The 13,202-nt window shown below is 38.7% G+C and overlaps 1 protein-coding gene across 1 annotated transcript in view; it reads left to right on the top strand.

The window, feature by feature from the left end:
- Positions 1 to 13,202, top strand: part of EPB41L4A (erythrocyte membrane protein band 4.1 like 4A) — a gene marked incomplete at both ends in the record, with an annotated part of 257,309 nt that overhangs the window by 167,769 nt on the left and 76,338 nt on the right. The window contains 2 exons of the mRNA XM_082837350.1: positions 11,636 to 11,727; positions 13,105 to 13,182. Coding sequence (XP_082693476.1) covers positions 11,636 to 11,727; positions 13,105 to 13,182 — 170 coding nt within the window. The remainder of the gene's footprint in view (positions 1 to 11,635; positions 11,728 to 13,104; positions 13,183 to 13,202) is intronic.

Here is a 13,202-nt window from a genome sequence, read left to right as displayed (position 1 = left end):
ATTTGCGTATATTGAAGAATCCTTGCATCCCTGAGATAAATCCCACTTGATCATGGTGTATGATCCTTTTAATGTGTTGTTGGATTCTGTTTGCTAGTATTTTGTTGAGGATTCTTGCATCTATATTCATCAGTGATGTTGATCTCTAATTTTCTTTTTTTGTAGTATCTTTGTCTGGTTTTGATATAAGGGTGATGGTGGCCTCATAGAATGAGTTTGGGAGTGTTCCTTCCTCTGCAATTATTTGGAAGAATTTGAGAAGGATGGGTGTTAGCTCGTCTCTAAATGTTTGATAGAATTCACCTGTGAAGCCATGTGGTCCTGGACTTTTGTTTGTTGGAAGATTTTTAATTATAGTTTCAATTTCATTACTTGTGATTTGTCTGTTCATATTTTCTACTTCTTTTCTGGTTCAGTCTTGGAAGGTTATACCTTTCTAAAAATTTGTCCATTTCTTCCAGGCTGTCCATTTTATTGGCATAGAGTTGCTTATACTAGTCTCTTAGGATGCTACGTATTTCTGCGGTGTCTGTTGTAATTTCTCCTTTTTCATTTCTAATTTTACTGATTTTAGTCCTCTCCCTCTTTTTCTTGATGAGTCTGGCTAATGGTTTATCAATTTTGTTCATCTGCTCAAAGAACCAGCTTTTAGTTTTATTGATCTTTGCTATTGTTTTCTTTGTTTCTATTTCATTTATTTCTGCTCTTTATGATTTCTTTCCTTCTGCTAACTTTTGGTTTTGTTTGTTCTTCTTTCTCTAATTCCTTTAGGTGTAAGGTTAGATTGTTTATTTGAGATTTTTCTTGTTTCTTGAGGTAGGCTTGTATAGCTATAAACTTCCCTCTTAGAACTGCTTTTGCTGCATCCCGTAGGTTTTGGATCATCGTGTTTTCATTGTCATTTGTCTCTAGGTATTTTTTGATTTCTTCTTTGATTTCTTCAGTGATCTCTTGGCTATTTAGTAACGTATTGTTTAGCCTCCATGTGTTTGTGTTTTTTACGGTTTTTTCCCTGTAATTCAGTTTTAATCTCATAGTGCTGTGGTCAGAAAAGATGCTTTGTATGATTTCAGTTTTCTTAAATTTACTGAGACTTGATGAATGTTCTGTGCGCAGTTGAGAAGAAAGTGTAATCTGCTCTTTTTGGATGGAATGTCCTATAAGTATCAATTAAGCCTATCTGGTCTTTTGTGTCATTTAAAGCTTCTGTTTCCTTATTTATTTTATTTTGGATGATCTGTCCATTGCTGTAAGTGAGGTGTTAAATTCCCCCAGTATTATTGTATTACTGTCGATTTCCTCTTTTATAGCTGTTAGCAGTTGCCTTATGTATTGCGGTGATCCTATGTTGGGTGCATATATATTTATAATTGTTATGTCTTCTTCTTGGATTGATCCCTTGATCATTATGTAGTGTCCTTGTCTCTTGTCATATTCTTTATTTTAAAGTCTATTTTATCTGATATGAGTATTGCTACTCCAGCTTTCTTTTGATTTCCATTGGCATGGAATATCTTTTTCCATTCCCTCACTTTCAGTCTGTGTGTGTCCCTAGGTCTGAAGTGGGTCTCTTGTAGACAGCATATATATGGGTCTTGTTTTTGTATCCATTCAGCAAATTTGTGTCTTTTGGTTGGAGCATTTAATCTGTTTACGTTTAAGTTAATTATCGATATGTATGTTCCTATGACCATTTTCTTAATTGTTTTGGGTTTGTTTTTGTAGGTCCTTTTCTTCAATTGTGTTTCCCACTTAGAGAAGTTCCTTTAGCATTTGTTGTAGAGCTGGTTTGGTGGTGCTGAATTCTCTTAGCTTTTGCTTGTCAGTAAAACTTTTGATTTCTCCATTGAATCTGAGTGAGATCCTTGCCAGGTAGAGTAATCTTGGTTGTAGGTTCTTCCCTTTCATCCCTTTAAGTATATCATGCCACTCCCTTTGGCTTGTAGAGTTTCTGCTGAGAAATCAGCTGTTAACCTTATGGGAATTCTCTTGTATGTTATTTGTCATTTTTCCCTTGCTGCTTTCAGTACTTTCTCTTTGTCTTTAATTTTTGCCAATTTGATTACTATGTGTCTTGGCGTGTTTCTCCTTGGGTTTATCCTGTATGAAACTCTCTGTGCTTCCTGGTATTGGTTGGCTATTTCTTTTCCCATGTTAGGGAAGTTTTCGACTATAATGTCTTCAAATATTTTTTTCGGGTCCTTTCTGTCTCTCTTCTCCTTCTGGGACCCCTATAATGCAAATGTTGTTGCGTCTAATGTTATTCCAGAGGCCTCTTAGGCTGTCTTCATTTCTTTTCATTTTTTTTCTTTATTTTGTTCCGCAGCAGTGAATTCCACCATTCTGTCTTCCAGGTCACTTATCTGTTTTTCTGCCTCAGTTATTCTGCTATTGATTCCTTGTAGTGTAGTTTTCATTTCATTTATTGTATTGTTCATCTGTTTGTTTGTTCTTTAATTCTTCTAAGTCTTTGTTAAACATTTCTTGCATCTTCTCAATCTTTGCCTCCATTCTTTTTCCGAGGTCCTGGATCATCTTCACTCTCATTATTCTGAATTCTTTTTCTGGAAGGTTGCCTATCTCCACTTCATTTGGTTGTTTTTCTGGAGTTTTATGTTGTTCCTTCATCTGGTACATAGCCCTCTGCATTTTCATCTTGTCTGTTTTTCTGTGAATGTGTTTTTTGTTCCATAGGCTGTGGGATTGTAGTTCTTCTTGCTTCTGTTGTCTGCCCTCTCGGTAGAATACTTGTATCATCTACTTCCTATATTACAATTTTTTTTGGCTGACCTAATAAAGTTTTTTATAGTATTTTCCTGCTCCAATGTAGAATCAACTTAGCTTCCTTTTATCTGGAACATTTTGGTAGCATTTTTGTTTTTTATGACTTTGAGATTTTTGAAGACTACAATTCTACTCCACTTTTTGAAAATATAGTTGACCCTAGAACAAGGAGTTTTAGCTGCGTGGGTCCACCTGTAGGTAGATTTTTTCCACTGGATAGGTAGTACAGTTAACTTCCTGATCTCTGGTTAGTTGAACATGCTGAGGCAGAGCCTTGGATCCAGAGGGTCGCCTGTAAAGTTATACCAGATTCTTGACCGTGTGGGGATTGGTGCTCCTAACCCCCTGTTGCTCAAGGGTCAACTGTGGAAAGCTGCTCAGTTCATATTTGTCTGTTTCACTGTGATTGAATGAGGTTCTGCATTCTCCGCTGGAAAGCACCACAGGTGAAGTTGTATGTCTCCCAGGGTGTCACATCTGGAGGTGCATGGTAACCACTGCCAGCCTCCTATCGGTTATGTTAAGTGTGATCACGCAGTCGTGGTTGTCCCAATTTTCCACTTGATAATTACTGGGTTTTTATTTTTCTCCTTTGCAACTAATAAGCAATCTGTGGAGAGATAATGTAATTCAGTGCAAATGCCCTGCTCTTCAATATTTACCTTAGGTCTAGCATCCATTGAGGACTCTTGCCTGATTTGATCTTTTACTATGATGCTTGCAAAATGCTGATATTCTAGCTGTCCTGCTGCCTCCACATGTATCAGTCAGCCCTTGGCACTCCGCTGTAGGTGAGAGCCTCACCTTCTCTCCTTTTTATTTGTTATTGGCGTGGACTGACTCCTATTTTTTCACTGGTTTGTAATACACTACTGTAGCTAACTATTATGTTATTGAAGTTGTCCTAGATTTGGCCAGTGGGAGCCCTTTGGGACTCCTGTGCCCTTTTGACCTGCCCTTACCATTGTTTTGGTCCCTTTCTTCCTTTGTTGGTATAGCTTGGTATTTCAGGTGCATCTTGTACCTACCCTGCATCCACTCTGTTATCAGCCATTTCTCCAAAGAGCCCTGGTCCCTTTCAGTGGGGAAGGGTCAAGATCTGGGTGTTAGGTGTGGTCATTGCTACTGGGGTGACTTTGCTTCTCAGCCTTTCTAGTGGACAAAGCTAGGGAATACAAGCATGAATATACACATGTGTACAAATATGAATACATATGTTCACACACACGTGTGCATAGGAGCATGCTTCTGCACATTTTAGAAATCATAAGTTCATGCCATACCTCCAGTTTCCATCCACCCCCACAGGACTTGCTCTTCCTTCCCTCATTTCATTTTTTAAAAAAATTATTATTGTATTTAATTGAACATTTCCACTTTGTTTTAATGATTGCTTTTATTTATTTATTTATTATTTATTTATTTATTTTTGGCTGTGCTGGGTCTTTGCTGATGTGCTCAGGCTTTCTCTAGTTGCGGCGAGTGGGGGCTACTCTTCGTTGCGGTGCACGGGCTTCTCATTGCGGTGGCTTCTCTTGTTGCGGAGCACGGGCTCTAGGAGCGTGGGCTTCAGTAGTTGCAGCACATGGGCGCAGTAGTTGTGGCTCGCGGGCTCTAGAGCGCAGGCTCAGTAGTTGTGGCGCACGGGCTTAGCTGCTCCGCAATATGTGGCATCTTCCCGGACCAGGGCTCAAACCTGTGTTCCCTGCACTGGCAGGCAGATTCTTAACCACTGTGCCACCAGGGAAGCCCCCCTCTCATTTCATTTTTGTACAGGCTCTCTTTGGCCTGGGAGAACCATGGCTCCCAATAACAGTAACACATTTACTTGTGTGCTCAGTCCTAAACTGCATCTCAAATAGTTTCAGAATTGCTTTGGCCAAACCACTGAAATTGACAATTTTTTTGTGTGATTCTTTCACTCATGTATATCACCTTGCCAAGACAGTATAGAGTCTAATACCGGGTTCAAAATGTACTTGGGTTGGCCTTTCCTTCCCTCCTTCCCTATTCCTGTGTCTCTGGGGTTCATTTGAGATCTAGTTAGGTTTAACTGTTTCAGTTTGCTTTCAGTTATAGGCCCCCCCCTTCATATCCTCTTTTCTTTGATTTTAATTTTTGAAGATGTAGAAGATTAGCATGCTTCCAAAAGGCAAAAACTCTGCCAGAAGGCCCACTCAGAAGTATTGCTGACTCCCATATTCCTTTAGTTCCGTTCCCTTACCCTTCTTTGTAGGTAACCAACTTCAGGGTTTTATGGTTTATCCTCCTCCTTGTATTTCTAGTTATAAAGATAAGCATATTAAAGTGTTTTTCTTTCTTACATAAAATATAGCATACTCTATGTGATCTTTGCACTTTTTCTTTCATTTAGTGGTGCCTCCTAGAAATCTCTGTATCAGTTCATTTGGAGATTTCTTGTTCTCTTGTACATCTGCATAGTACTTCATTGAGTGTCTGTAAAGTAGTTTATTCAACCAATCTCTTATGCTGGGATGTTTAGGTAGTTCTTGATAGTTTGCAATTAAAAATTTTCCTTCAGTCAGTAACTTGGGGCATATGTATTTTTATATCGTTGGAGGGCTGCCTTCAGGGTAAATTCCCAGGAGTAGGAATGCTAGAAGGGTGAGTGTATGTGTAGGTATGTTAGATATTGCCTTATTCCCCCATCCCAACCTTCACCCGCAGTTTCTGTGCCATTGTACATTTCACCTACAGGGTTGAGTGTACCCCTAAGTGTTCACAGGTGTGACTCCGTTAGTAACATTTGGATCCTGATTCCATATGACATATGTGGTTTGGAGTCTTTCAGATTAAGTGATGGATTACTAGACTAGTGGTCAGATAGCATGGTGTAAGTCCAGATCTCCCACTTCTCTAACTTGGGACAATTTCCTGAATGACATTTAGCCTACATTTCCTTATCTAATAAGTGAGGATGATAAAATCTGTCTTACAAGGTTGTTGTGAGGTTGAATGAACCCAGTCCAAAGTTGGACCTGTAACAGGCACCTGGTACACGTCTCTGAGTCAGAAGTGTCCTTGCCCTCATGCACTTAGAGCTCTTGAAGTTTTGCACAGGAAAGGGCTCAGGCAGCAGCTTGTTCTTGACTAGCCTTGGCTGGTGAATAGCTCTTGCCAAGGCAACAAGGGGAGCTCAGGCCTTCCAGGCCCATGGAGTTTCCTTTGCTTCATTTGCTAGTATGTTTCTCCATAATTAAGTGAGCCATTTGTTTGGAAGGAATGTCTAAATTCTGGTATAAAATTTTTCTACATTAAGAGTATCAATAGATCTTATCAATAGATCTCAGATATGCCTTCATTTTAACAAGCTTAAGTAACACTTGTTATTAAAATTTTTTAAACATTTGTAAGACTGGCAATAAAGATTAGTTACCATTAAAAAATGAAATCTGCAAATATAAGAGAGAAATGCTGACATTTTAGGAAATCCTACAGTTTCTTTAAAGAAAAGATGAGGAAAAGATAGAGTAAAAACAACAATAACAAAAGTAAGCCATCTGGAATCCTGGGTTTGCATCTGTGCATTTTTTCAAATAGGAAGCAGAATAAGCTCAATGAAATAGTTTTCAGAGTTTACTGAAACATGATATAAATATTCTCTAATGTTTTGGCTCCTATTTTCTCCTTTTGAATTCTTGGGAGGAAAGGGAAAAAGGGGGGATGCACAGCACAATCTAACACATCCTTTCCAATTCTATAATTTATGTTTCTATGAAATAGAAAGAGTTATAAACAATTATTCATCAAGCAATTAATTTATTCATCGGTAAAAGAGGTAAAAAGGTTTTTCATCTTTAGTGTATAGTTTGAAATATAACCCACATAGCTGACAAAAGAGTTCTGGAATATTTTTGTTGGTTTTGTTCTTTTATTGTAGAATACAACATATATGTAGGAATAGAAATTAATGTTATTCTTCCAGTGCTCTGTTGAAATGCACAGTGATTTTTAATTCAAACTATATTATGTGCATTTCAGAAAGAATTTTAAAAATAACTGGTGTGTGTGTAGGGATGTTTATATTTTCTAAACCAGAGTAGTTGAAATAAAGTTTTTGCTCATATAGATCAGGGAAACACCAGCTACCTTATCAGCTCTTGGAGAGTCACAGTACATATTAGCTCAATAAAAGGTCTGAGCGTTTAACCCAGTGTTTCGCAAACTTTTTTGACAATAGAACTCTTTTTATGCCAATAGCATAAGACATTAATGATGTAAGAAACACTTTTTAGGGAGCACTCTGTAAAGAAAAAACTTGAAAGAACAAGATAATATTTTACTCAAGTGTTTTAAAATTCCCTCTAACTTCCCTTTCCAAATAATAACAAGATTGATACTTTTTTGGTTGCAGGGGTTGCTCTGAACTCTTTGTCTGGCTTTGCACTTGGGATGAGAAAGCAGTGGAAAATATGGGGAAAGTGATTAAAACAAACATCGTGCCCACTGTCTCACATACACAAACGTAGTTAGATTTTGACAACTGTAATCATTCAGGCTTACCATTTATAAAGACAGAATTTCTCTAATACTTAAAATTTTGTGATATTTCTTTGGTATTTCTTTTTAGTTCAAGAATAATTTTTTTTTTCTGTTCCACCATTTGCCTTCCTTTGCTTTATCAGTAATTAAGTTCTTTCAATCATTTGCTATTAGCCCCCTGATTTTTATTTCATCTAGTGTCTAAAGTAAGCTAACAATTGCCAAGTACATATAAATCTTCTAGAGATTGAATATTTGAAAAAAGATGCCATAAAACTGTAGGCTTGTAATCTTTGCACTTCTTTTTAGCCTCTCCTCTGCCTTTATGGATCATTGATAAGAAAACTGTCTGTTGTAGGCCTTTGCAACATTTATGTATTGATTGCATCTTACTGTTGTTAGAAGTACTAATCTCTTTACTCTTAAGTATTTGACCTATGCAGTGTACCTTAGGTTACTTCTATTGACTGTGGAGGTGGGATGAATATATAATGACAGGATTGAGAAAATGTTCATCCTCGTAATTCTAGGGAAGCTGGGGAAGGCAGATTGTCCAGTAGTGGCTGCTTCCCAAGACGGAAGCAGAGGGACCAGCTAGAGTAGGGACTGTGTGTGGCAAGCCCATTGGGCGTGGGAGAGGCAGTGAAGCTGGAGCCCAGGGAGAGTTAGCTGCTGTGCATCTTGTAGTGTGAGCCCCTCCATGGCCCTGTCAGTAAACTCAAGACGATTCAGAGAAGCCAGGCTAAAGTAGATTGATTTCTTCAAGGCTGCAAAGAGGAACATAGCCAGCAAAGATGGGAAAAGAGTGAGAAGAACAGAGGGAGTTAGGTTGGGAATTCGTCCATATAATCTACGTCCTGAATTCTTACAAATGATGGAATTGGGACTTTGAGCCCAGTTTACCTAGAGATCCACAGTGTGATGAAGCCCCATGTGATATCTGAGTTAGAGGTGACTTAAGCTTGATCTCTTTATAAAAGGAAAAGAAATAGATTCACACCATAGTTTTGCTTCCGGCATAAAATGACGAAAACTATGAAGGTGTTTGAGGAATTTTGCCAAAAGCAAGCGTTGGTTGCTTGGATAAAGTATTTTAGCGATAGGTTGAAATGAACTTCTGAAGCTAAGCAGCTACTTGTCTTTGTGTGAACAAATGGGAAGGTGCTAATTGTCCATGTCCATTTAGAAGAGGTTTAGTAGGTAGCAGAGTTTCAAAAAGAAAGACATTTGAATGCCGCATCAGTTACATTTATGCCAGCAGTTATTGTATGTGGCAAAAATACACAGAATTTATCCTGAATACCTGGCTCTTTTTAAATTTATGTTAACTTGCCTTTTAGTATTTGGATCATTCTGCTAACAATGGGACAAAAACCAGGCAGCTGGTGTTAAAGCCCTGTATGAATGGGGGAATGAGTTTATATTTGTCATTTGCACAGGGCAGACGTAATTAGGGAGCCTGTGGGAGGCTCTTTTGTTCCTTTAATATATTTGTATCCACAGAAACTTGAGAAAACCCAATTCTGGTTGGATCTTAAATACCTTTTATCCTTTCATTAGGTGATGGTAGTTTTAAAAAATATATTAAAAGTTAGATTTCCTGTGACCAGGTCTCTATTTGAAAAGCAAAAGAATACAGATGTTTCTGTGACGAATAAAGTGAAAACCAGTCCTAGAAAAGTTTAAGGAGATTTACTTTGTTTTCAAGTTTGAACATTTTTTTGTTTCTCCTCCACTTTTGGAAATCTGGATGATATATGTAATTAAATCACTTTGTGAAAATTCGATGTAGTATGTCAATTCCACCTTATTTGTGGATGCTTTTGCTAAAATGTGAAGGTGTCTGTGTCACAGAATAGTCACTAGTAGCCACCATTTCTTGTCAGTGAGAATGCCCAGTACGTTAGTCCTAACACACTTTGTGTTTCAGTTGTTGACAGGGAGGTGGGTGCATATACTGAGGAAGGTGTTAGATTGGGGAGCGGAAGAGCAGCCTGTCCTGTACTGGCTTCTTCTTTTGCTTTTTTTTTTGGTGAGGCTTGCTGGATCTTAGTTCCCCTACCAGGGATCGAACCCATTCCCCTGCAGTGGAAGCCTGGAGTCTTAACCACTGGATCGCCAGGGAAGTCCCATGTACTGGCTTTATCTTATTTACCCTGATACACAACCAGAAGCAAAGTTATCTTAAAATTAATGACCTGTGTATTATATATTCAGATAATCCAGTGGCTTTAAAACACCGGCATGGGCTTCCCCGGTGGCGCAGTGGTTGAGTGCCGATGCAGGGGACACGGGTTCGTGCCCCGGTCCGGGAAGATCCCACATGCCGCAGAGCGGCTGGGCCCGTGAGCCATGGCCGCTGAGCCTGCGCGTCCGGAGCCTGTGCTATGCAACGGGAAAGGCCACAACAGTGAGAGGCCCGTGTACCGCAAACAAACAAACAAACAAACAAACAATACACCAGCATGTTATATGACAAACTCTTAATAGTGGTTGCCTCTGAGGAGGGGAATTGGAGACAGTGGTAGGAGGGAGATTGAGTTAGAATTGTGTTATCCACTTGGGTAACTTTTGGTGTTTGTTACCATGAGTATATATTTAAAAAGGAAAAGTAAAAGAAGACAAATTCCCCTCTAAGCATTCCCATCTCCTGACAGGAGGCTTGGTTTCTCACCCTGCCTCCAAGGATGTTCTGTGATTTCCTCTGTGCCCCTTCCTCCTCACCTCCCCGCTAGTTTCTTTTGCTTTTGAGGAAAACACTTTCTGAATTGATCACCTTTTCTTCATCACCTCTAATTTTGTAATCCTTAACCCCTTTCACGAAAGCCACTGAAGATTTCTCCCCATTAAATGCAGTGACCTCTTTTCAAGTCCTGCGACCTTTCTGGGTCACTTGAGACTTGCCCTCTCCTCCAGCCTCTCTGACACCATTGCCTTGAGGTCCCTTTTGACCTCTCTCACTTCACCTTCACAAGCATCTTCACTGTGATTCCGTTATCCACTCTGTGCTCTCTCCCTGAGCAATCTGTTTTAGATTCTCAGGTGAAATTATCTGTGCCAGCAGATACGACCTCTCTCCTCAGCTCTACCCTTGCATGTTTACTGGCCCATTAGGCGTGTTGAGTTCCTAGTTCCATGGGCATCTCAGAATCAAAATAGCCTGAACTTAATGTCCATTACCCCCCCCATCCAATTCCCCAATTTTTTTCCACTTGCTGTATTTTACTACTTAGCAGCACCCAACTTAGAAACCTGGGACTTGCCCTGAGTTCCTTCTTCCACCTCACAAGGTTTTGGAATTACAAAGCCTTGCTGTAACATGCATATAGTGGCTCAGTTTCCATCACACCCTTTCATTTTGCAAATAAACTCCTAAATTGGGCAGCCTCATTCTAGGTGGACTTGGGAGAAATTTCATGCATATGAATGTTCTGTCCTTGTTAAAAGTGTGTGTATAGGGGGAGGAATCGTTTCAGTTGTTCTTCTGCATTGACAACTTTGTGTTTATGAATCCACGGAAACGTTATTCCAGGGGCACTTCTGCATTTGTGACTTGAGTTTGCTTTTTATTTGAGACTAAGTTAGCAATTATATAACTTCACAGAGCTTGTGGTTTATTATTATTTTAGTGTGGATACTATATTTTGCTTGGTTTCCTACTCAGTCACTTAAAAAAAAATAGTATCTTTTGCTGCACAGTTAAAATTACCTCTAATAATGCCTTTGTTTCTTATGTATTAAAATAGATAAGTAGCTGCGAGATTAAAATGGTAGTTAAAATTAATTGTATACCTAATATATGGAACTTCACATCTGTCATGTCATTTAATTTGTTTCCCCCAATAACTTGATGCAGAATGGAGAGACTCAGTCCTGAGACATTATTTAACTTTCTCAGATTACACTGCTGTGGTGGTCACACCTCCCAGCGACCCCTCTTGAGATTCTTTAGTTTAAGTGTGGCCTGTACATCCCTGAAAAAAATACAGTTAAAATTACATAAAAACTGGGTTTATGGGTGTCTTCTTTTTTTGGGGAGTTGATTTTCACACGGTCGGTATTTTTCCTGTTTTGGTCGCCCATTGATGACAGAAGAGTTTGCAGTGCTTCAGTGCCATCACTCTGATTATCTGTGGTCATGTTGTGATGTAGAAGAACATAATAAAGGTGATGGCACTAAGATTTACATGGAACTTATATTTTGTATTTTTATCAAGAGATAATTATTTTTTTAATGTGTTAACAGTAATTTCTCTGCTTACTTGAATTTTTGGTACCTAGAAGGGTGGCTGTCATCTGAAGAATGTTGTGGTCTGTAATTTATATTCTCTCTCTGTTTCTCTCTCAGTGCAATGAAACCTCATTCTTTTTTGAAGCTCGAAGTAAAACTGCTTGCAAGCATCTTTGGAAGTGTAGTGTAGAACATCATACATTTTTTAGGTATGTTAATGTGAAACCTTTGTTCATTGTCCTAATAAATGAAAATTGCATTTGTTTTTGTTTTTTAAATTGTTTTTGATGTGCATATGTTTTTATAACAAGAATTCTATCCTGTCTACAAGAAGAAATATACAGTGTTTCTCTTTTATTAACATTTTTACATGCACACACACATATATAGATATTTTCTTTGCTCATGCTACAAGAAAGGATCAAGGACAATTGCTTTTGACATTTATGTAATAAAAGTGCAGCTTTGGTGTTGGTGGAAATTAAGTGTTCTACTGTGGACTTACTAAATTTGAAATGACTGTTAGCTTGGAGGTATGGAATGGGTGGCTGGGTATACAAGGCATACAGGATAGACCAAGGTTGGTCATATAAATTTCGTAGGTATTAAGGCAAAGGGGATTGGATGAGGTCACCTGTGGAAAAAGTGAAGAGAGAGGAGCAGAAAGCCAGGGACTGAGCTGTGGGACCCTCCCAGCATCTAGAGGACAGGAAGAGCCAGCTGGGGAGTATGAGAAGAAGTAAGCAGTAGGGTATGGGAAAATGGAATATGAGAAAGAAAAATGTCTTAGTGAATAAGGAGCTAGCAGCTGCATTGCATGCTCCTGGGAGGTCACGTAAGATGAGGGTAGAGAATTGACCATTGGGTTGTGGGGATCCTGTTTGTGTCACATCCTTATGGTGTAAAGATAAAACTCAATTTTATCAGATAATACTTGAAACTCTATTTTTGGTTTTTAAATTTAAAACTAGATTAACTCTTCCCCTTATTCGTGTTTGATTTGCATGGAACGGTTTCCCCAAATAGCATGATGCTAGAGAAGTAGCCTTATAAAATGACCCATGTCCGTTGTGGAGTTTGTATTAAGAGAGGGATATAGCCCAAAAGGTCTGAGGCATTGCTTCTCGTGTAGTGGGGCTGGGCCTAGGAACTGCACGTGGAGGTGTGTGTTGAAAGTACCCTGGAATGGAAAGTACAAAGAAGAGTGAGCCACCCCTTTAGATACGATCAACTGCCCTGAGAACCTTGGCTTGGGTAAATCAGTGTAGTGACAAAAGTTCCCAAGATCATTTAGTAGAGAAATTAAATTGATTCACAATAAAAGCTTCCTTGTGCGGGCAGTGATGTAGCTGATAGTCTTCAGGAAGTATGAGTGTTTTGACATGATACAGATATAAAATACTAGAATGTCAAGTATTAGCTTAAAAATAATCGATTATTATTCCTGCCGATATGTAGAATGAATAAAATATTTTGACTGTGTTAAGCAGTGTTGCACTGTTACATATTTCTACACAGCTTTTGCTCAAGTGTTGCATACGTATAGTTGTGATTCTCTATCTAATTTTCTTTTAAAAATTCATTAGAATGCCAGAAAATGAATCAAATTCATTGTCAAGAAAACTCAGCAAGTTTGGATCCCTGAGTTATAAGCACCGGTATAGGTAAATGGCCTTTTTTTTCC

Source organism: Leucopleurus acutus (assembly GCF_964270905.1).
Source record: "Leucopleurus acutus genome assembly, chromosome: 3".
NCBI classification, from domain to species: domain Eukaryota; kingdom Metazoa; phylum Chordata; class Mammalia; order Artiodactyla; family Delphinidae; genus Leucopleurus; species Leucopleurus acutus.
The sequence above is the reverse complement of the archived record's forward strand: the minus strand, read 5'-3'. Positions and strand labels throughout refer to the sequence as shown.